This window comes from Marmota monax, unplaced genomic scaffold (genome assembly GCF_021218885.2).
Source record: "Marmota monax isolate L192 unplaced genomic scaffold, Marmota_monax_Labrador192_F-V1.1 WCK01_AAM20220418_F8-fsc00138, whole genome shotgun sequence".
NCBI classification, from domain to species: Eukaryota; Metazoa; Chordata; class Mammalia; order Rodentia; family Sciuridae; genus Marmota; species Marmota monax.
In genome coordinates this window covers 2,211,959-2,233,391 of record NW_026692763.1, presented here as the reverse complement: position 1 = coordinate 2,233,391, position 21,433 = coordinate 2,211,959, and the positions used below count along the sequence as shown (strand labels likewise).

Here is a 21,433-nt window from a genome sequence, read left to right as displayed (position 1 = left end):
TAAGAGGAGATTTGCTAGAGTTAGACAGGAAAATGTACTAACATTAAATTGAGAAAGGATATTAGAATAAAAGATTATTGCCTTCTCACGATGTCATTCAATGATACTGCCTGTCGACTAGTGTTCCACCTAAAACTCCTGTCCCCCACCACCATCAGGTATGCCCCATTTGGGGGAAATAGTTAATGGAAAAGCACATCTTGAAATAAAAGTTTTAAAAAAAATGTAAGCTAAATAGATAGCAAAGTAATGCCAAATTTGGGGATTATTTTAAAATAAGAAAGCCTATACCTTCTCTATGGCACTAAGATGGATGATTTTAAAACCTGAACAAGGCAGAAATATTCAAGAATTAGTCAAGGAAGGGAGGTAATTGGTATTGCCAAAGTAAACATCACACTTTGTATCTACAAACAGTATAAATCAGAATTTCAGAAGCTTTTCTGGTAAAATTAAAAGGACCAATGAAGAGAGATTAAAAAAAAAAAGGCTAGATAATGTTAATTAGGTATGCAAAAGAGAACTATAAGCTCAAAGCAAAACATGAAGGCCCCACCCACAGCAGACAAACCATAAGAATCAACTAATCATGGAAACATTTTTGGAGTTAACTGTAACAAGACCAGAAGAGGACCTATAGTAAAACGGGTAATGCAGAGAAGTGCCATAAAAAGAAGGAAAAAGGCTCTCAAAGTTATCAGTTTTACATAAACTAGTACTACATATTTTTCCAAGAAGCTTCAATCAAATATGTATCTAAAGTTTCAGGTAACTGACTGTAAATAAAGATAAGCGTACAGGAAATGATAGTAATCACTTCATTTTCTGATTTGAGAAAAAGGTTACACATGGTCCTAACAGGTGTGCTCATAGTTCCAAATTCCTTCCCTTGTCACTAGTGAAATAAAACAAACCAAATAATATTTAGTTAGTATGTGAATGGCAGCTGAAAAGCAGAAAGGGTTTGAAATCAGTTAAAATTAAGCATTCATTAGGAAAAGTAAATTTACATTTTCTTAGGCCTCAGGGTGATACATTGCTAATCTAACAAATAATTCTCCTCCAATGTTCCTCATAGATTCATTGTTTAAAAGATCTCCATCAACTATCTGTTGCAAAATAAGTAAACTCCAGCTCTCTGTACATTTAGCTCCCAAATATGTCTAAATAAATTATAAGACCCGTTCAAGGTGGCTGATGCTGAATAAAACCTCTTAAAGAAAAAAGAAAAGGCAGTAATAAGAAGGTTGACACTCACGTGGTAAGATTTGTAATAAGTGGATAGTTCATTACAAGTCCTCTCAAAAATTCTGATAAGTCTTTGTATGAATGGTATCGATAAAGAGCCAGATTTGAGGAAGAGCTTAACATAATGCCTTCCAAACCATTCTCAGCTGAAAGGTCTTTAATTAAAGCTTCAAACTCTTTAGTAGTTGGGTCACTCGCATCTTCAGCGCTGGTGCTATCCCCCTTTCCTTTCTTTGATTCTTTGTTCCCATCTGTTGAGGATCGAACAAGTGTGAAGTTGACCTCAATAGCACCTTCGCTCTTGACAGTCACATTCTGAGTAACTGGGTTATACCTATAATAAAGCAGACAGATCAGAGCCATGCTTCTTCAGCTGGAGTATCCAAGTATTGGGAAAGGAGGACACATGAATCCTTGGAATAATGTAAATTGTTTTCCAAAAGAATCAAGTTTTTAACTTGGAGATAATTTGAATTTTTAAAACATTAACAAAAAAAAACAGACATTCATGTCAAATATGAATGAGTTAAGATTAAAAATATGACTTCAAATAAAAGTTTGTGCTTGCAGTAGATGACACCCATGTCTCTTAGAATCTAAGTTCACTTGTCTGCCATCGGGGTATGTGGGTGGAAAAGATAGAGAGCTTAAGAACATTCACCACCAAACACATCACTGTTGCCCTACTTCTCAGATACCCTACTGCTTTAGTTATATCTAACACTGCCAAAAGGAAGAAAAACAGAAAAGACCTCATTACTCATTAGTGTAAGGTTCTAACTCCTCCATTTAAGGATCATCAGATATTTGAAAGCCTTTTAAAAAATAAAAAGGTAGGGCTGGGTATGTGGCTCAAGCAGTAGCGCGCTCGCCTGGCATGCGTGCGGCCTGGGTTCGATCCTCAGCACCACATACAAACAAAGATGTTGTGTCTGCCAAAAACTAAAAAATAAATATTAAAATTCCCCCCCCTCTCTCTTAAAAAAAATAAAAATAAAAAAAATTAAAAGGTAACAATAACTATAAGTGTCTTGATGTCTTCACAAAGTTACCCTTACTCTAATGGGCCTTTAAACTAACTCCTCAGAAATAAGTTAGCCAGAAGCTATGGAACTAACCTAGGTGCCCTTAACAGATGAATGGATAAAGAAAATGTGAGATATATATATATATATATATATATATATATATATATATATATATATATACATACACACACACATACACAATGGAATATATTTTTAAATTTTTTATTTGTTCTTTTTAATTATACACGACAATAGAATGTATTTTGATAGATTATATACACATGGAGTATAACTCCCCATTCTTGTGGTTGTACACAATGTGGAGTTTTACTGGTTACACAATGGAATATTACTCAGCTACAAAGAGAATGAAATTACGGCATTTATGGGTAAATGGGTGGAACTGTATACCATCATGCTAAGTGAAAATAAGAAAATCCCAAAAAGCCAAAGGCTGAATGTTCTGATATGTGAATGTTAACATACAATAAGTAGGGTGGAGAGAGAAGAATAAGTTCATTGGATTAGACAAAGGAAAATGAAGCGAAAGGAGGGAGGATGGGAATAGGAAAGACAGAAGAATGAATCGGACATAACTTTCCTATGTTCATATATGAATACATGACCAGTGTAACTTCATATCATGTACAACCATAAGAATGGGAAATTACACTCCATGTTTGTATAATATGTCAAAATACATTCTACTGTCATATACAACTAAAAAGAATGAATTAAAAAAAAGAAAAAAGCTCAGAGGGAACTGTCTTGTGGTAGTTCACACACTTATCAAAACATGAAATATTTTGAAAAGTGGTATAATGGGTAAAAATAAGAGATTTCAGATTAAACAGTCAAGTGGTTCCGATTCTAAGTCATTTGTAGAAGAAAATTAAAATTAGAGTTTCTTTTCCCCCCTCAATTAAAAAGTCATAAATTCACTTTCTTTTTAAATAAATAAACCTACATCAGGTGGGATGGTACACATCTATATTCCCAGGTACCTGAGAGGCTGAGGTGGGAGGATCCCTTGAGCCCAGGAGTTCAAAACTAACCTGAGCCAAAAAGTGAGACCCAGGCTTTAAGGGAAAAAAAAAGTTTAATAAGTAAGTCTTTGTGAAAGAAAACCTGTAAAAATAAAATATTGAAAATGGCCTCAGAGAACCTGCAATCAGGAGAAAATTTCACTGAAGCTTTAAGGCAAATGTGTAATAGTAAAAAATGAGTGTGAGTTTTAAAAGGCTTTGTTTGAAAGAGAATCAATGTAAAGTACAGTGTGACTACAGTATGCACCAGAACAGGGGTATTTTCTTTTTCTATAACAGGTACTTTCCAGAATTGATACTAATAGTGAAGGAAATCCCTTATGATGGCTTCTGCATCTGAGCAGGGAACAGGAAATCAGAGTGGAGAAAGATAAAGGTAAGTAATTCCACAGATTTCTAATACTTGACAGTTACTGTACTCACTTTGCCACTAGGGGGTAGTGAAACCAGCTCTAAACTTTATGTTGCTTAGCAGGCTCTCTAGGACGTTTTGTGGAAATAATCCTCCAGAATGGAACTAGGTTTGTCTTATCCGAATCCCTCAATTCTGAAGCATTCATCACTCACCCTCGGGCAGATGCTGTGATCTTATAAGTTCCTGGAACCAAGAGACGCCAGTAATCTCCATTTTTGTAACTAGTCACTGGGTGATTAATTTCAGCAACACTAATGGTGGCATTTAATATGCCCCTGCCATCAGTGCCATCAAGGACAAATCCTTTAACACCTTGATGAACCTGGATAAAGGACAAGAATACCAGATTTTAATGGTAAAGATCATCATCTAATTATTTTGGGAGCTCATATCCAAATTAACAGATTGTAATAATGTAAACAAATGGAACAAATAGGAATTTAGGATTTCAGAGTAAGGCTAAATGTAAATGCCCATTAAACAAAACATTTTAGTCTCTAAAGGCCAATTTTTTCTAGGCTAGATTTACCTATATCATGAAAATATAAATAACATTGTTTAAATTTTGGAATATTCTATTTCAAAATATAGGATATTCTACAAGAAAATAGGCCTTGGCATCTTTAAAAAGAAAACATCATTTTTTTAAAAAATGGAAGGACTATAAGAAAGTAAAAAGAAATAATAAATGCAATATAAAAATATAGCTATAAAATTCATTTTGGGGATGAGTGTGGAAATTTGAATATGGACTAGGTGTTAGGTAATATCAAAGAATTATTATTAATTTTTGGTAATGGGTTATGGCATTTGGAGATGATATACCAGAGATAGAGGCTGAAATATTTTGGGGTAAAAAACCTGAACACTTCCAATTTATACTGAAACAGTTTAACCAAAACTGGGTGGAAATGAGTTTCATATATAAAAAGCAAACAGAGAAAAATATTAAAAATTGTTAAATTTAGGTGTAGGAATGAGTGTTTATTATACTAGTCTTATAACTTTTCTGAATGTTTACATTTTTTCAGAATAAAATGTTTTTAAATATTAGTACCTACCCCCAGACTTTATGTCGTGCCACTTAGGGATTAAAATAGAAAAGTACTAGTACAATGTATTAGATTACCCTAATTACCATAGGCATATTTCTTATAGTCTTTTACCTATAAGTTACCATGCATATCCAAACAAAATGAAATTAATCATTTCACAGTAAATCACTGGCAATAAGAATAAAAATATTTACCCTATAACCCATATATCACTTGACAAACACTTTATGTTGGCCTTTGATAAGGTCAGGGTAAAGTGAACATTAGAACAAAATGTCACTACCTTAATTTCTTTCGTTTTTTTTTTTTTTTTTTGGAGCTGCATAATGAACCCAGAGACACTTTACCATTAAGCTACATCCCCAATCCTTTTTATTTTTTGTTTTGAGACAGGATCTCACTAAGTTGCTTAGGACCTTGATAAATTGCTTAAGCTGGCTTCAAATTTGCTATCCTCCTGCCTCAGCTTCTCAAGTTGCTAGGATTATAGGCATATACCATTGCACCTCGTTTATTTAATTACTTCCTTTAAATGTTTTTCCCTATAAACAAATAAACTTATTTGCATCCATGAATTTTCTACATAAATGTACTAAATAAATTGGAATACAAAGATTGGGTAAATACACTAAAACAAGCTGAAATTCAAAAGGGTATATTCTAAAATCACTACATGAAAACCATGTGTCCACACGAAAATCTTCTTGCTCTTGAAAGAAACTATACTTCACTCCTGAATAGTCACCTGCTTCATAAACTGGATTAGAGATCTTCGATTCTGTTCCCAAAACCTTGGCAGATCTTTCTCAAATGGGTATTTCACACAACCTAGTTCAATAGTTACTTCAAAGCAATTTGTATGTAAATAGTTCCAGTCCTGCATACCACCTAAAGGACAAAAAAATTAAAATAAGTTACTCTGAAGGTCTAAATAGTTCAGTTCTTAAAAGGCAGGATGAGTACCTAGTAAAAAAGCCAAATTCATTTTGGATCTGCACTGGCTAAAAAACAATAATGGCACTCATAGGAGGGCTCTTTGATGCTTGTGGTCCAGGCAAAACATCTGGACTCTATGTTTAAGAAGAATTCAAGTGTAGCTTATATTCTTCCTACTGGTAAATGTAAGGTTCTTTACAATAGCCAGAAGTCAAGTACAACACTTTTATTAAGTTAAAGTGCATTACTTTTGCTCAAAAGTCAAAAAGCACCAAATTCAAAATAGCTGAAAAGGTTATTTGAATGTTTTAAACTATTTAAACAATTGTGGGAGGGGTACTAGGAATTGAACCTAGGGGTGAGCTACCACTGAGCTATATTCTCAGTCCTTTTGATTTTTTATTTTAAGACAGGGTCTTGTTAAGTTGCCCAGGCTGGCCTCAAATTTGTGATTCTCCTGCCTTAGCCTCCCAAGTTACCGGAGTAACAGACATATACCATTGCACCTAGCTAAACAATATTTTTTAAAAGAGTGATTTTCTCTCAAAATTAAAAAAGATTAGAAAAGTAGAAAGTCCAAGTTTTAAGGCCTTAGTAATCTTTACCTGGGACATTATACCAGTTAGCTCCATTTGTTATTCCATGAGGAAAATATTCATTAGGGTATATATTCTTGCAAGGTCTGCCTTGAAACATCTGGGAATTTTCCTGGGGGGAGAGAAAAAAGAATCTTTATTTGTATTTGTTAGTGTCCCCATCAAAAAACATAGGAAAATAATAAAAATGACTACAATAGATTATGTAAGGGGGTAGGAGGTGAGGAGATGGGGTCATAGGAAGCATTGAGACTTTACAGTTTGTGTCTTTGTGTTCTCAGCATCTAGCCCAATGTCTGGCATCCAGTACATGTACAATTGCTTATTCAATGAAGGGGAAGAAAAACTGCCATGGAGACACAAATAAATGCTACTGGAATCCAGAGGACAGAAATATTACTTCTTACTAAAGTGGCAAGGGAAGTTTCCTGGAAGAAATTAAGATTTGAGAGATGATCAAAAATTCACTTCTTTCTATTGGAAATAGAAAAAGGAAAAGTGTGAAGAAAAGAATAATAATTTCCCATTTCCCCACCACCTTGAGAATTAACCTTTTAAATTTAAAATATATGAATAGTCCCCTTCCAGAAATTTAATATACCAATTAAAGGCTGGTGATCTCATAACACTCGGTAACAATTGTAGACATGCTTGCTTTTGCTTTGCTTTTTTTTTTTTTTGGCAGGGAGGGGATTGAGTCTAAGGATGCTTTGCCACTGAGCTACATCCCCAGTCCTTTTTATTTTTTATTTTGAGACAGGATCTCACTAAATTGCTGAGGCTGGTCTTGAATCTGCAATCCTCCTAACTCAGTATCCAGAGCTGCTGGTTTTACAGGCATGTGCTACTGTGCCCAGCTTGTACATATGCTCTTTTGTTTTCTGGTTTTCCAAGAAAGGCTTGTACAATGATCTTCTGTGCCTCTATCTTTACGTTTCCGTCAATAGCTATCTATCCATTCATCTAATTATATTATACATACACACACACACACACACACACACACATATATATTAGTGTACCATTGGACTAATATGCATATTATGTTTTAAAACTTTTATTGAATCAATGATCTGTACTACAATTGATGGCATCTTAGAATTGAGGAAATATAATTTTATAGACCTAATAGAATAGGACACAGCACAGGTACATTTCAATAGATGATAGGGGCTTCAGAAATGTGGAAATGAGGATAAATTAATAATCACTGAGATAATCATAATAAATACTACTTATTGAGTGTTTATTTAATGCCAGTCATACATTTTCTATAATATGTATACTATAAATGTGGATAAAATTTTAAATTTAAAGCATACATTTAAAAATATAAATAGAATATCTAACATTCTTCTTGCATCTTAATGGATCATCTAGTATAAAGCTAACTCTGGACACCACAGTTCTAAGACAGTAACGAATAACACTTTGACTTTCTTCAAAGTGTTATTTTGATGGATGACATGATATATTAATGGTTCTAGGAGGCTTATTTTACAAACCAAGGGGCAAAATATAATCTTTTCAAAAAGACAATACTGAGAAAACTGAAAATCCACATGCAAAAGAATGAATCTAGACCTTTTCCTCACATTGTACCCCAAAATTAGCTCAAGATGGATCATAAACCTGAATGTATAAACTAAAACTATAAAATACTTAGGAAAAAATAGGAATAACCTTTATTTCCTAGATATTACACCAAAAGCACAAATGTCAAAAAAAATAGATAATTTGGACACCATCAACTTTCTTTTATTCTGTCTGTCCCCTTCCTCCTTTGTTTTCATTTTTTGACTATTTGTAGTAAAGATTTTGTTTCATATTCTCAATACATGTTTGGGTATAATTAATCTATTTGGAGTGCCAACTTATAATTTTCTTCTGCTTCTTGATTGCTTTTTGGTAATAAGAGGGTTTCCTTGTTTATATGTGTAAAATTTTATTTCCTGACTTTTTGCAATAGTTTTCATGAACTTTATCTTCCTCTTGTTCATTTTTATGATATTGGGCTATTTTACATGATTCCTAGTTAAATGATGCCCTTTTCTTTCATAATTAGTAAAGGTACTTCAGTGTGATTTTTTGTTTGGGTGGTAAGGGTGAAATTATAAGGCCTTGGACTTTAGAGGTCTTTTTCTGACTTGTAAAACTCTACATTTACCCCTTTTTTCGTTTTCTTTTCCTCTTCACCATCTAATTGCCAAAGGGCATCTTATTATTTCTTTCTTTTTTTTTTTTTTCTTCTTCTACCAGGAGCTATGAGTTTGGAAGATTTCCCTTTAAATGTACTCGTCCTTTTAAACTGCTTATCCCTTTAAATCACACCAGTTCCTTTAAGTTGTATGCATTTTGAAATCTCTTTCTAGTACTTCAGTGCTCATATCTGCTCTGCTCCTTTTTTAATATTTTTGGCTCTAGAACATATATAATGTGCAGTCATTCCAAATCACCTTTAAGTCCACCCTCATTAGCCCCCCTCTCTGTCTTCTCCCATAGATTTTCACAGTCAGCTTTTCCTTACCACAAAGCTGCATGCTAGGATAAAGGTGAAACCAGCACATGGCAGATCATGTAGGGATTTCCTGATTTTTTTTTTTTTTTAATTCACAGTTATTTTGCAGTTTCAGGATCTTTTGTAATACCAAGGGCAGAATTTTGGTAGCTGTAAAGTCATTTTATATCATTTTGGGAAAAATTCTGGGAGATTGACTGCTACATATCCATTACTGTCTTTGGCCACTTAGAAGTCTCCCCAAATTATTTGAGAAATTTGGCACCATAAGGATAAAAAATTATGGAAAGGTATCTTTATGGTGTTTATTAAAGCTAATGGAAGACCTTATTTTTAGGTAAGCTGCTTATTAGCCAAGGGGGGGAAAAAGGCTGTGAGTAAAGACTGGGGACTTTAATGATCACCTATCCCATTAATAGAAGATACGAAGGCTTAAGATTTCAGAGAAGGCAGGATGCAGTGCAATCAAGAAATGAACGAGAATAAGAGTAGGACACACACAAATAGTAATGGAAAAGGCAGAATCTACATGAACTCATACCAAGTTACTCAGAGTTGTATTTTAGCTCAATGCAAAGTGATCTACCGAGAGTAAGAGGAGTGGAACTAGAACAGTAGAGGATGAAGGCTTAGACCCACCATAGGGTCAGAAGAGCCAAATACGAAATGCTTCCAACTAGGATTGAAGGCTCAGTTGGGGTTAGAGAGCATACATGTGGAGTGTAGCAAATTGCCATGACTCTATGACTATTCTGGGTTATACTTATCGGGATGGTGGCAACTACTGAGGATTGGATATTGGGAAGGCAGATATATCAAAGAGGTGTACAAGATCCCCAGGACCATTACTGAAGATACATCCATGGGCCCAGGCTTGGTAGAAAGGGAAATCAAAAAGTTCAATTGTCTTAAGAAAGAAAAGCTAAGGAACCATAAAGTTCAATGGAGTTGAAAAGCAAAATCATGAAAATTAACACAGAATGTGATGGGAATATGTGCAGAATCTGGTCACTTAATTTGGATTTCAATGATTGAAACAATATCCATTCTTCTGCTATTACTCTACTTGTGTCCTTCCAAAAAATGGTATGCCCAAACAGAAGGCAATAAATCCTTAAGGTGAAATCCACAGCTGTGCTCTTCTATTAGCAACTCTGAATAATCTCACAATGTTCACTCAGAGAGGATGAAGGAGGAGGAATGATAAAAGGCTGTGATTTTAAAAGAGTTGCAGTAATAATCTTCATTATATATCATTAATAAATCACAGACTAAATCAGTAGATCCAAAACTAAAATTAATATGCCTTCCCAAGCCCCAACTTTGAACATGTTTTCTACGAAATATTTTTAAATGAAATTTTCACACACACACACAAATTTTAACATTTCTGGTTGGTAAACAAATTTATGTTCATTATAGGAAATTTAGAAGACACTGAAACTTCTGCTGCTATATACTACTATAGGATTTAAAATATCTTAAACCAGTCATTAGCAATTTTTTTTTTTCTGTAAAGGGCAAGACAGTAAAATTTTAGGCTTTACAGATCCAAAAGTCTCTGTTGCAACTACTCAATTTGTCCTCTGAAACTGCAAGGTTTTACTTCTTGAGTTTGTTAACATGGTGAATTACACTGACTATTTCTTATTTTCAAATGTTAAAGGAAAAAGCAGCTACACAATCTATAAAAGTATGTATATACTATATATCTGTATGCCAATAAAACTTACAAAAACAAATGGTGGGCTACATTTGGCTCTAGACCTGTAGTTCATCAATCCTCCACTTTAGCCTCATTTACTGGACTTACAACTTAAATGTCTATCAAATGAAATAAACTAGCATGTATATATTCCAGGTACTATTCTAAAAAACATAACTAAAAAGACATTACCTGTTAAAGGCTAATGGAGAAACACATATAGCATGTCCAAAAGTGAGATGGGAAACAGAATAAAAAGGCCAAAGGCTGACTGAAAGGAGTCATGGAAGGCTTAAAAAAGAAAGCACTTGACTTACAGAACCTATTTTAAAGCATTTTTTAAATAAATTAATTCTATAGCATTTGATGCTCAAACACAAACCTACCTTGGAATAAGAAAGTGCTATTTGTTGAAACACAGCATCATCTGGTGATTTACTATAAATGGCAAGCCCTTGTTCATCATCATCAAAAGGGTAGTTAACCACCAAAGAACCTATAAGGGAAAAGAGGAAATACATCATGTTACAGGTTTCAAGATGGGTCATTAAGATAAAGTTAAGTTTTTCACAATACTGTCAGAGACGGGAAATCAATAAAATTTCACCATGACTAATATTAATATAAATGAAAAATAAAGAATAGAGGTATGGGGGTTGGGTTTGTAGCTCAGTGGTAGAGCACTTGCCTAGCATGTGTAAGGCCCTGGGTTTGATTCTCAGCACCACATAATAAATAAAATAAAGGTCCATTGACAACTAAAAAATATTTTTAAAAAAAGTCAAGGTATGGTTCAGTGGTAGCGCTTGCCTAGCAATGTGGAAAGCCTAGATTCAATCCCTAGGAACCTGGAAAAAGGAAAAATACAGCAATTTCCTAAATAAAAACCAAAGTAGGCAAGTGAGAAGGTAAATAGCTATGCATGATACCTAAAAGGTGCCTTCACTAGAAAGGTCTTGGGAATTTATCTGAATTTACTCTTGTAATTTACCTGTCAAAGCTGAAACTAGACGTATACAGGTATAATTTAAACAATTTTATTTTTATAATATTTAAGACCAGAAGAATAGAGCAAATTTTGATAATTTTTTAGTAAAATTTAGACATTTTAATAGAGTTTTAAAATAAGAGACCTTTGAGATCCAACTAATCCATCGCCCTCATTTTGGAGATATGGAGTCTAAACTAGAGAAGTTAAATGACTTATGGATCTTATGGAAAGCAGAGCCAGCGCTGACCCCCTTCTCCCCCCAACAACTAAAAATTTCTCCTATTGTGCTACTAGAAATTACTCAATTGGAGTTATGACTTCTTCTGACCTAAGATAAAGAAGTGATACTTCAGAACATGTAAAGGATATCAACTCCCTTCAAACATCCCACAAGGCGTAAAGTGGTTAGGGTATTTCTTAGGCAAAACCTCTGAGCTACACATGTTCACTCTCCTTCCACAGAACTGTATCTTTTATTTCCCTATAGTCACATTGTTTTCTTTTGTCCACATGTCCACTTATTATACCTTCTATTGATCCATTCATCTTTGCCCTTTTTTAATATGCTACATTAAAGGAATGGGAATAAAGGGAATAGAATATTCAACTTCATTTCAGGAAGTAATCCTGTAATAATAAATGCTAACATACATTCACAGGAAAAAAATTAAATAAACAGTATAAAGAACTGTGCTCTTGGGCTAGGGTTATGTAGCTCAGAGGTGGAGCGCTTGCCTAGTACATGTGAGGCACTGGGTTCAGATCCTCAACACCATATAAAAAATAAATAAATAAGGTGAAAAAATTTTTCTTTCAAACCCCAAATAGCTCTAACAAGAACAAGATACTTTAGCACCTCTTCTGACTAAAATTTAACTTCTCAAAAACATGGAATTTTATCTTGGATCCATGGCCCATATGTAAAAATTCAAACAAAAAAAAAATCAGCATCAACTCCTATTCACTACTTTCAAATGGCTAATTTTCTTCTCTCTCTCTCTCTCTCTCTCTCTCTCTCTCTCTCTTTTGTACCAGGGATTGAACCTAGAGGCATTTAACCACTAAGTCACATCCCCAGGCCTTTTTTATGTTTTATTTAGAGAGAGGGTCTCACTGAGTTGCTTAGGGCCTTGTTAAGTTGATGAGACTGGCTTTGAACTCACGATCCTCCTCCCTCAGCCTCCTGAGCCTCTGGGATTACAGGCATGTGCCAACACACCCAGCTCAAATGGCTAATTTTCTAAAGTTTAAAAAAAGTGGGGTCATAAAAGACTTAATATTAGCCAGGCAACTTGGAGGCTGAGGCAGGAGGATTACAAGTTCAAGACCAGCCTCAGCAACATAGCAAGGCCCTAAGCAACTTAGTGAGATCCTGTCTCTAAATAAACTACAAAAAAAGGGCTGAGGATGTGGCTTAGAGGTTAAGTACCCTTGGGGTCAATCCCTGGTACAAAAAAAGAAAAATAAAAGTATAGGTAAATGGACCAACTTGGTCAAATGAATGAAGAAGCTGCAGGGGGATACTGATTCCAAGTTACCACATATCAGCCTGGTCATAAGAACTGTATAGATTGCTGTATGACAGTGTCTCTGACCCTGCTGAATAGCAAACAGTTAGGATGTAGTATGTGCATGTACTTGCTTTGAATAGAATTTTATTTCTTTCTGAAAGAAAACAGAGTTCACTACTGCTGACAGCAATTTTTTTTAGCTGCTTACTTGTGCTACATTTCCCAAATGATGTTATTTTCATGAAAATGTTGATTTCATTATCATATGACACAGAATGAAAAGCCAAATCAACTCTTCTATTAATTTTAAGAACAAAGCCTGTTTTCCAGTGGAGAACATAAACAGTGAATAATATTCCAAAACTATTTTGCTTGCCTAGTACTCTTTCTAGGACTGAAGAGCCTATAAGTCTTGTTGAATGTTAAAACTTCTATACAATATAATAAGAGTGCACCATTCTGCTAAGAAGGGACTCATGCTAAGCTCCATGAGTCCTGAGGAAGAGAATTCCATTTTTTCAATATTTATGCAGAATACAAGAAAAGAGGACACAGAGTTTAAGTTAAATATAGAGAATTTCTCTCCATTGAAGATGGTTGTGTACCAAGGAAGACTGTGAATTGTAATATGGAGTCTGTTAAAAAGAGAGTCTATAAAGATTTTATCCATTCACCAAATAATTATTGGACAGAGTGCTAAGCAAGTGATTTAAGGATGATTAAGATATGATTTTCATAATAAGGAGCTTCATCATGTGCTTAAAAATTAAAGGTATGTCCCATGAGCCTAATATGTAGCAAATGTACCTAGTATAGGCACAAGTTAAACAATATCTCCTTTCAAGGTGTTCTGCCCTCAGCAAAGATAGAAATTAACATCCTATGTAAACCCTTGTAGCAGTAATTATGGGTACACATAGGTGGGGGATCCAAAACATTTCTCAGTGGAGGGAATACATAATAGGAGCCATGAGAATGAGCCTTAGAAGAGGTGACATTAGTATTTTTTTTTACTTAACCAACCTTGATATAAGAGCAAAAAATAAAAATCCTCAATACAAAATAAATAAATAAAAGGAGCCAGACACAAAAGGATAAATATTGTATGGTTTCATTTACATGAAAAATTCAGAACAGATAAATCTACAGAGAGAGAACAGATGGTTGGTTACCTAACATTGAAGGGAAGGGAGAATGGGAAGGAATTGCTTAACAGGTATGGCATTTCATTTGGGGTCCTAGAAGTGTTTTGGAACAGATTTTTCAATTGTGAATGTACTAATTGACACTGGAATTGTTCACTTTAAAATAGTTCATCAAATAGTGATAATTTAAGTTCTTCTTTTCCTATTTTGATGCCTTTAATTTCTTTCGTCTGTCTAATTGCTCTGGCCAGTGTTTCGAGAACTATGTTGAACAGAAGTGGTGAGAGAGGGCATCCCTGTCTTGTTCCAGATTTTAGAGGGAATGCCTTCAATTTTTCTCCATTCAGAATGATGCTAGCCTGAGGCTTAGCATAGATTGCTTTTACAATATTGAGGTATGTTCCTGTTATCCCTAGTTTTTCTAGAGTTTTGAACATAAAGGGATGCTGTACTTTGTCGAATGCTTTTTCCGCATCTATCGAGATGATCATATGGTTCTTATTTTTAAGTCTATTGATGTGGTGAATAACATTTATTGATTTCCGTATATTGAACCAGCCTTGCATCCCAGGGATGAATCCTACTTGATCATGGTGCGCAATTTTTTTGATATGTTTTTGTATCCGAGTGGCCAGAATTTTATTGAGGATTTTTGCATCTAGGTTCATTAGAGATATTGGTCTGTAGTTTTCTTCGATAGCATGGCTAAGGGTCTGTCGATTTTGTTTATTTTTTCAAAGAACCAACTTTTAGTTTTGTCAATTTTTTCAATTGTTTCTTTTGTTTCGATTTCATTAATTTCAGCTCTGATTTTAATTATTTCTTGCCTTCTACTTCTTTTGCTGTTGTTTTGCTCTTCTTTTTCTAGGATTTTGAGATGAAGTATGAGATCATTTATTTGTTGGTTTTTTCTTTTTTTAAGGAATGAACTCCAAGCAATGAATTTTCCTCTTAGAACTGCTTTCAATGTGTCCCATAGATTCCGATATGTTGTGTCTGTGTTTTCATTAATCTCTAAGAATTTTTTAATTTCTTCCTTGATGTCCTCTATAACCCATTGATCATTCAGTAACCTATTGTTCATTCTCCAAGTGATGTATTCTTAATAAAATACTTGGGAATCAACCTAACAAAAGAGGTGAAAGACTTATACAATGAAAACTACAGAACCCTAAAGAGAGAAATAGAAGAAGATCTTAGAAGATGGAAAAATATACCCTGTTCATGGATAGGCAGAACTAACATCATCAAAATGGCGATATTACCAAAAGTTCTCTATAGGTTTAATGCAATGCCAATCAAAATCCCAACGGCATTTCTTGTAGAAATAGAGAAAGCAATCATGAAATTCATATGGAAAAATAAAAGACCCAGAATAGCAAAAACAATGCTAAGCAGGAAGTGTGAATCAGGCGGTATAGTGATACCAGACTTCAAACTATACTACAGAGCAATAGTAACAAAAACAGCATGGTACTGGTACCAAAACAGGCGGGTGGACCAATGGTACAGAATAGAGGACACAGAAACCAATCCACAAAACTACAACTACCTTATATTTGATAAAGGGGCTAAAAGCATGCAATGGAGGAAGGATAGCATCTTCAACAAATGGTGCTGGGAAAACTGGAAATCCATATGCAACAAAATGAAACTGAATCCCTTTCTCTCGCCATGCACAAAAGTTAATTCAAAATGGATCAAGGAGCTTGATATCAAATCAGAGACACGCCGTCTGATAGAAGAAAAAGTTGGCTACGATCTACATACTGTGGGGTCAGGCTCCAAATTCCTCAATAGGACACCCATAGCACAAAAGTTAATAACTAGAATCAACAAATGGGACTTACTCAAACTAAAAAGTTTTTTCTCAGCAAAAGATACAATAAGAGGTAAATAGAGAGCCTACATCCTGGGAACAAATCTTTACTCCTCACACTTCAGATAAAGCCCTAATATCCAGAGTATACAAAGAACTCAAAAAATTAGACAATAAGAGAACAAACAACCCAATCAACAAATGGGCCAAGGACCTGAACAGACACTTCTCAGAGGAGGACATACAATCAATCAACAAGTACATGAAAAAATGCTCACCATCTCTAGCAGTCAGAGAAATGCAAATCAAAACCACCCTAAGATACCATCTCACTCCAGTTAGATTGGCAGCCATTATGAAGTCAAACAACAACAAGTGCTGGCGAGGATGTGGGGAAAAGGGTGCACTTGTACATTGCTGGTGGGACTGCAAATTGGTGCAGCCAATTTGGAAAGCAGTATGGAGATTTCTTGGAAAGCTGGGAATGGAGCCACCATTTGACCCAGCTATTCCCCTTCTCGGTCTATTCCCTAAAGACCTAAAAAGAGCATGCTACAGGGACACTGCTACATCGATGTTCATAGCAGCACAATTCACAATAGCTAGACTGTGGAACCAACCTAGATGCCCTTCAATGGATGAATGGATAAAAAAAATGTGGCATTTATACACAATGGAGTATTACTCTGCATTAAAAAATGACAAAATCATAGAATTTACAGGGAAATGGATGGCATTAGAGCAGATTATGCTAAGTGAAGCTAGCCAATCCCTAAAAAACAAATGCCAAATGTCTTCTTTGATATAAGGAGAGTAACTAAGAACAGAGTAGGGTCGAAGAGCATGAGAAGAAGATTAACATTAAACAGGGATGAGAGGTGGGAGGGAAAGGGAGAGAGAAGGGAAAGTGCATGGAAATGGAAGGAGACCCTCAGGGTTATACAAAAGTACATACAAGAGGAAGTGAGGGGAAAGGGGAAAAATAATACAAGGGGGACAAACGAATGTCAGTAGAGGGGGCAGAGAGAGAAGAGGGGAGGGGAGGGGAGGGGAGGGGAGGGGAGGGGAGGGGAGGGGGGATAGTAGAGGATAGGAAAGGCAGCAGAATACAACAGACACTAGTATGGCAATATGTAAATCAATGGATGTGTAACTGATGTGATTCTGCAATCTGTATATGGGGTAAAAATGGGAGCTCATAACCCACTTGAATCAAATTGTGAAATATGATATATCAAGAACTATGTAATATTTTGAACAGACAACAATAAAAAATTAAAAAAAAATAAAATAAAATAGTTCATCAAGAATTCATGACAATTTTAAAAAATTGGTATCAAAATTTATAAAAAGGAAATCTTACTTTTTCCTATATCTTTCAAAATTCTAAATTGTTAAGTTGGCAGTGAAGGGAATCAAAATATAGCACTCAAAATATATTACCCTGGCTCATTATTTTGAGTTGAAGACAATTGGGAAACAGCAGGTATAGGAAGGGCTTTGTGCTCTCCTCATTTCTGCCTAGGTGCCAGGTATAAATTTCTGGTGAGAAAGCTACCTTCTGGGTACAAGGAAAAAGAAAACATTCTTATCATTAGAGACAACAAGTCAAAGCCAAGACAAGTGTACACAAACAAATCTTACTAAAACAACCCTTATCTTCCATAAGTTTACCCATGTATTTCCCAGTAAGTTTCCTACAATTTACTGCCCCCAGAAGCCCAGATATCTTTCCTTTGACTAGACACTTTTCACAACATATCACATAATTTCTAAAGTCTAACTGCTACTTCTTTTGGAGCTTTACTTTTTTCCTATGAAGCCTCCCCCATCCCCTATGCCACAATAAAAATATTAACATCAAACAAAATTCATATGCTTTCTTCCTGTTAAACTGTTAATCACCTGTTAATCACAAATTTCAGCTGACAAACCTAAGAGAGTAGAGAAGGGTTTTACCTCTACTTAAGAAAGAAAGGAAGGAAGGAAGGAAGGAAGGAATCAAGAAATTAAGAAAAATATATTTTGTTCTTTTTAATTTCTGTGCTAAGATTTTAGAATCATATAAGAATTCTTAAGGTGAGAAAACAAAATGTGTCATGGAAAGAAAAACATACACATGATTGAATATGCCTATGTCTCAACTATATGCAAGGACTTGATAGGATATCTGTAAATATATCCTGAAATATAACTATTATTGAATTTTTGGATTTAGCTAACATGACAAGTGAATTATTCTGAAAATATTTTTAAAAATTCAAAATGAAAAATATTTTCTATCAAACATAGCATAAGATATTCAAAACATCAAAAATTTATTTTGCAAGCCAGGATGTAACTTTACAACTCCAATACAACTATCTTAGAATAGCCCATGATTACTAACTGTAGAATTATTTTTTCTTCTACTAGTAATCTTCGAAAGAAATTTTTAGAGAATCTCAATTTACTTCCTAAATCTAAATATTCATAAATATGTACAATTATTCTAAAAAGAAGGTTACTATATTATTTAACTATAATATTTAACCATCACTTACTATCTGGTTTAGAACATTTTCATGACTCCAAAAAGAAACCCCAGAACCCATTAGCAGTCACTCCCCTTCTCCTTCTCACTCCAACCCAAGGCGACTACTAATCTACTTTCTGTCTTGATGGATTTGCCTGTTCTAAACATTTCAAATCTAAATATCCATAAATATGTACTATTATTCTAAAAAGAAAGTTACTCTATATGCTATCAAATCTCAGTTGTGATGCTTCTTTTGAGCAGTCCAACAAATGTTCACACCAAGTTTCTTCCCTGTTGTCCGCAGGGCTATGTTTTCACTCTTTCTTTTTTAAAAAATAGCTTTATTGATATAATTTACATACCATATGACTCGCCCATTTAAAGGTTTTTAGAGTACTCACAGGGTTATACACCCATCACTTACTGTCTGGTTTAGAACATTTTTATGACTCCAAAAAGAAACCCCAGTCACTCCCATTCTTCTTCTCACTCCAACCCAAGGCAACTACTAATCTACTTTCTGTCTTGATGGATCTGCCTGTTCTAAACATTTCAAATAAATGTGATCATATTATATGTGACTGGCTTCTGTCACCATAATGTTTTTCATGGTTCATCTATGGCTCAAAATGGAGGTAAAACCACCACCCAACTCTGACTCCAACTCTGGCCCTTGCTGCCACCATGGGGGTCAGTCAGGATCCAAAGGAAGCAGAGCAATTGAGGAAGCTGTTTATTGGTGGTCTGAGCTTTGAAACTACAGATGATAGTTTAAGAGAACATTTTGAGATATGGGGCACACTCACAGATTGTGTGATAATGAGACCCCCAAACAACATGTTTCAGGGCTTTGATTTTGTGACTTACTCTCGTGTTAAAGAGGTAGATGCGGCAATGTGCGCTCAGCCACACAAGATTGACGGGCGTGTAGTGGAACCAAAGAGAGCTGTTTCTAGAGAGGATTCTGTAAAGCCTGGTGCCCATCTAACAGTGAAGAAACTTTCTGTTGGTGGTATTGAAGAAGATACGAAGAATATAATTTGAGAGATTACTTTGAAAAGTACGGCAAGATTGAAACCATAGAAGTTATGGAATACAGGCAAAATGGGAAAAAGGGAGGATGTGCTTTTGTAAGTTTTGATAATCATGTTTCAGTTGACAAAATTGTTGTTCAGAAATACTACACTATTTATAAGCATAATTGTGAAGTGCAAAGGGCCCTTTCTAAACAAGAGATACGGTTTGCTGGGTCACAAAGAGGTCATGGAGGTAGATCTGGCAACTTTATGGGTCGTGGAGGAAACTTTGGAGGTGGTGGAGGTAACTTTAGCTGTGGTGGAAACTTTGGTGGAAGAGGGGCTATGGTGGTCAAGATAGTAGCAGCAGAGGTAGTTACAGAGGAAGTGATGGTGGATAAAATGGATTTGGAGGTGATGGTGGCAACTAGGGTGATGGTCCTGGTTATAGCAGTAGAGGAGGCTATGGTGGTGGTAGACCAGAATATGGAAACCAAGGTGGTGGATATGGCAGTGGAGGAAGAGGATATAATGGTTACAACAAAGGAGGAAATTTTGGTGGTGGGAACTATAATGATTTTGGAAATTACAGTGGACAACAGCAATCAAATTAGGAACCCATGAAGGGGGGCAGTTTTGGTGGAAAAAGTTCTGGCAGTCCTTAAGGTAGTGGTTATGGATCTGGTGGTGGAAGTGGTGGATATGGTCAAATAAGGTTTTAAAAACAGCAGAAAAGGCCTACATTTCTTAGAAGCAGAGAGAGCAAGGAGTTGTCAGCAAAACTGCAACTTTGAGATAGTCATCCCAAATGCATTAGAGGAACTGTAAAAATCTGCCACAAAGGAATGATGATCCATAGTCAGAAAAGTTACTGCAGCTTAAATAGGAAACCTTTCTTATTCAGTACTTTCATAGCCACAGTTTGCAAAAAGTGCAGCTATTGATTAATGCAATGTAGTTTCAAATAGATGTACATTCCTGAGGTCCTTCATCTGTTGTAGCTTTGTCTTTTTCTTTTCATTACATCGGTATATTGCCCTGTAAAGTTGTGGTAGGTGGTACCAGGAATAAAAATTAAGGAATTTTAAACTTTTCAATATTTATGTAGTTCAGTTTTTCTACATTTTAGTTCAGAAACCTTAACAAATTGCAGTTTTCAAAATGTTTCCTGTGGGCTGGGGGTGTGGCTCAAGCGGTAGCGCGCTCGCCTGGCATGCGTGCATCCTGGGTTCGATCCTCAGCACCACATACCAACAAAGATGTTGTGTCCGCCGAAAATTAAACAATAAAAATAAATAAAAATTATTAAAAAAAAAAAAAAAAGAAACAAAATGTTTCCTTGTGAGTTAACAGTAAAGAAGATTACTGTTAATTACTATTTTGTTAAAGTTTAAATGTAAAGAAATATCAGCTGACTTGCAATATAAGAGGAACCTATTCTCCCATTTCCAAACCATGACATGAATGGGCACTGGCTCACGTGGAGAGAATAGACATTTGTTTTTTTGAAATGGGTTTAGATAAATAGGATTGGGTATTTAAATTAGCATATTGTGAACTTAATAGCACTAAGATTACCTTCAAATGAAAAATCTCAATATTCCTATTTAGTTTTTCTGCATTTTCTTTCACAATGGAATCATGATTTTAGTGTGATAGATTTGCTGAGCTCTGTTGTATTTAGAACATCTCTGTTCTACATTTATCTTGGTCACATTTAAACTGCTGCTATAGTTTTTGGGTGTAAAGAATGTCTGCTGCCCTCTATTTAAATTCTGCAAAAGGGTAGTGGATGTTTTTCCCCCTCCCACCTTAAAAACCATTGTTAACTCTTTAAGATATGGGTCCATTAAGCCTACTACATTGGAGCCAATTAGTGGGTACTT

At 35.1% G+C, this 21,433-nt stretch overlaps 1 protein-coding gene and 1 pseudogene across 1 annotated transcript in view; one reads left to right on the top strand and one right to left on the bottom strand.

Moving 5' to 3' along the window:
- The window catches only part of Cpd (carboxypeptidase D), a 69,359-nt gene that overhangs the window by 15,619 nt on the left and 32,307 nt on the right, over nt 1-21,433 (bottom strand). The window contains exons 8-12 of the mRNA XM_046446890.2: nt 10,934-11,043; nt 6,334-6,436; nt 5,538-5,680; nt 3,890-4,059; nt 1,259-1,582 (exon numbers count right to left, since the gene is read on the bottom strand). Of these exons, the coding sequence (XP_046302846.1) occupies nt 1,259-1,582; nt 3,890-4,059; nt 5,538-5,680; nt 6,334-6,436; nt 10,934-11,043 (850 nt within the window). The remainder of the gene's footprint in view (nt 1-1,258; nt 1,583-3,889; nt 4,060-5,537; nt 5,681-6,333; nt 6,437-10,933; nt 11,044-21,433) is intronic.
- LOC124094179 (heterogeneous nuclear ribonucleoprotein A3-like) lies at nt 19,216-20,269 on the top strand (annotated as a pseudogene).